The sequence below is a fragment of the Erigeron canadensis genome, chromosome 6 (genome assembly GCF_010389155.1).
Source record: "Erigeron canadensis isolate Cc75 chromosome 6, C_canadensis_v1, whole genome shotgun sequence".
Taxonomy (NCBI): Eukaryota; Viridiplantae; Streptophyta; class Magnoliopsida; order Asterales; family Asteraceae; genus Erigeron; species Erigeron canadensis.
The window spans coordinates 28,683,393-28,686,723 of record NC_057766.1 but is presented as its reverse complement, the minus strand read 5'-3'; the positions used below and the strand labels follow the sequence as shown (position 1 = coordinate 28,686,723).

The 3,331-nt window shown below is 37.3% G+C and overlaps 1 protein-coding gene across 1 annotated transcript; it reads right to left on the bottom strand.

Moving 5' to 3' along the window:
* Positions 1-350: 350 nt before the first annotated feature.
* LOC122604630 lies at positions 351-2,930 on the bottom strand. Its single transcript, XM_043777505.1, has 4 exons — positions 2,915-2,930; positions 2,293-2,796; positions 1,105-2,159; positions 351-986 (listed from the first exon to the last, which is right to left on the bottom strand). Exons 1-4 carry the CDS (start codon positions 2,928-2,930, stop codon positions 351-353), a joined length of 2,211 nt encoding a protein of 736 aa, XP_043633440.1.
* Positions 2,931-3,331: the final 401 nt, after the last annotated feature.

Sequence of the window (3,331 nt, the reverse complement as noted above, 5' to 3'; positions counted from 1 at the left end):
GTAAATATCCATTCACAAATCACTATTTTTACAATACAAAATCACAACATCATATGCGTTCAAATACGAATTAAACAATTACATTATTATCTTTACTTCACTCAAATGACCCTTTGATTGCTGTCAGATTGAAGTGGTGAGTCTGACATCAGACTTTGAATGGGAACAAGTGGAATGACTGCTGCGTGGCAAGGGCCTCTAAATGTAACGAGGATAAACAAACAAGGATAAACTGAGAATTAAGGAAAGGCCAAATTGGTTTGAAAGACGTACTTCGATCAGAGTCCAAAATCAATGCCCCTTGATGTGAAACTCAAAACAAACCGGAAACGATTGGAAACTGAAGATGGTTAGACCTTGGGATTTTCATAGTATAGAACACTTTTCTTGGGTTTAAAGAGAAGTATGGAATTAAATGTCGAGAAAAATACTTTAAAAAACGCAAATAAGTGCATCTTAACACTTAGGAAGAATGACAATAAAGCGAAAGAACTGATAAGGATCGGCATCCAAAGCAAACCCTTCTGGTAAAGTACGAAAAAGCCAGTACAAAAAGCGACCAACATGGATGCTATAGAGATGAAAAGATATGTTAGACCTACCGTCAACTTTTTGGGTAATGATACCAAGAAATCACCTTCATCATAATGAGATGTGAAGATAGATAAGAACATGTGGAGAATTGAAGCTGTTGACAAGAGCAAAGAAATGGCATCTGTCACAACGAAGATCTGAAAGCTTACTTTCGAATGGAAGACAGGGATACCATTCATCTGGTCAAATCCCCCTGGAACTGTAAAAGCTGCAGTGAATACCATGGTAGCAATAAGTGCTGCCACCACTATACATTGAGCAGCTATTTTTTTCATCCATTTCTCACCTTCACTGACCATTTCTTGGTGTTCCTTTGTGAATAACTCATGTGGTGTTAGACCATCTTTGTTCTTTCGTTCTCTATGAGAAGGAGGAACCATATTCCATACTTCCTACAATACAAAAATATAACTATGGTTATAATAATCATGATCAATGAAAAGAAAAAGATGGATCACATATGACCCAATAATCTCAGAATTGAAGCTTTGAGAGTTGTATATTATGCACCTGAAACCATAATAACTCTCTTTGCATCTGTAAAGCAACTCCTGGAACATCCTCAACTTGTTTTCTTTTCGCACTCATCCCAACCAAGTGCAACATATTGTTATCATTTGGATCTTTGAGAGGAGTTATCATGTCTTTCATTGAGCCTATCTCGTACAACAGGTTGTATATACCCTCATGACGATGTTTGACAGCAATGTGAAATATACTTAAGCCGTCATCATTTACCTTCCATATAAGATCAGGATATAGACGGATAAGCTCAACTAAGAAGTTGGTATTGCCTGTTTCTGCAGCAATAAACAATACCCGATTAGAGTATGCATCCTTGTTGATTATTCTCTTTTTTTCTTTATCCATTTCGTAAGCATGTTTGTAAATGGCTTTTTGTATAATTTGAACTTGATTTTTCTTCGCAGTTGTCTTGATAATGTTCCGGGTGTTCTCATTTAGTTTAACAATATGTTCGAAAATGAGCTTTTCTAGTTCCGGGGATAACGAATCTGGGGTCTCTTTGATTATGTTCTGGGTTTGAACATGTAAGCTTACAAGTTGTGCAGAAATGAGATTTTGTAGTTCCAGAGATTGATCAATCTCCTTTCCAGAACCTGGCTTGGTATCTTGCTTTATCGAAGCCGACAACACTCTGAGTGGATTTGTGGAAATAGCAAGCATTTCAGCAACATGTTTAGAAATGAGATTTTGTAGTTGAATAGCTTGAATAGCCCTTCCCGAAGCCGACTTGTCTTGCTTAAGGGAGTCTGGTGGCCCTCTGAGTATTCTATCAATATCTTTCTTGGGAAGTTTTACAATCTCATTCCATACGGCTTTTAATAATGGTAATGCATTCTTTTCCTTTTCACATTTTCCCGGCAGCTTTGAACGGATGAATGTCAAAACTGAATGTAGACTACTGATTTTACCTGGCTTTGTGGTTCTCCCAAAGTTATTAGATTTTGTTTCAGGAAATGCTTCAGGCTTTCCGGCCAAAATAAGAAGCAGGTTTCCCCGCCTACCAATTTCTGGATAACGTTCCACTATCTGTAATGCAATATCTGAAAAAGATTTGATAGTCACTTTGTGAGAGAAAATATAACAAGATCAACGTGATTCAACAATGAACCTAGAAACATGAATCCATCAAGATCTTTCATTTTACATATCTTAACTCGATGCTAAAATGCTTACCAAACATGTCATTCTCGACACACTTGTCAACAAGCCAACCACGATTCTGAGACGTCCAACCCTCTTCATCACCCAAGTTATTGGACATTAAGAAAAGATACTTGACCACTTCATAGTTTCCAAACAGGGCAGCCGCATAGAGTGGCAACATTTGTCGTCCAGCACCAGGGATTGTCAGCAAGTCCCTGTTTTTTTCTATCATAATCTTAACCGTTTCAAGGTTTCCAGCGGCTGCTGCCAAATACAGGGCAGTGTTGAAATTTTCATTTTCAAGAGTCAAGTCTTCTGGGTTCATCAAACCCACCAGATTTTTCACAAACTCTTCCATACGTGTAGGACCTTTTGCAGATGCAGCAACATGAAGTGCAGTTTCCCCATTTTCAGTGATGCTATACCTTACAAGCTCGGGTCTCTTCTCAAAAATAGATTTAGCAACTTTCCAGTCACACTTAACCGAAGCTTCGTATAAAGGGACACCGATCTTGAGGTAATCATCTCTATATCCTTTTGAGTAATTCCAATAAAATTAGTTAGTGTTCATCTGAATCATCCTTTTAATAGGGTGCGTTTGGTTCAAATATCTTTGTACACGACAACAAATTTGGTACTCCTAATTGTTTACCCTTTTTTATTCGCATTTCATGAAAATGTGAACTTTAACTTTGAATTATTTACGCTTATAAATGTGTTAAATAATTCCACATTTATAATTATGAAATAGTAAAAGAGATTTACAGAATTCACATTTATAAATGTGACAAAAATCTTAATATTTATAATTGTGTCAGTTTGGGGTTGGGTCAGTTTGGGGTATGGGTCAGGGTTGGGTCAGCTTGGGGTTGGGTCAGCTTGAAACAACTTACACATAATCTACACTAATATAGATTAATCTACACAATATAGATTATGGGTTTTGGTCAGCTTGGGTTTTAGGTTAGGTCAGCTTGGGGTCTGGGTCAGGTTGGGTCCGGGTCAGGTTAGGTCAGCTTGGGTTTGAAGTCAAATTATTTACAAAAATGTCACCGTATTTTTCTTTTAA

Excerpts from the sequence above, each read along its gene's own strand:
- LOC122604630 (XM_043777505.1), bottom strand. Across the intron at positions 2,160-2,292 it reads TGTCGAGAATGACATGTTTG|ATATTGCATTACAGATAGTG; the intron begins GTAAGCATTTTA and ends AATCTTTTTCAG. Across the intron at positions 987-1,104 it reads GAGAGTTATTATGGTTTCAG|GAAGTATGGAATATGGTTCC; the intron begins GTGCATAATATA and ends TTTGTATTGTAG.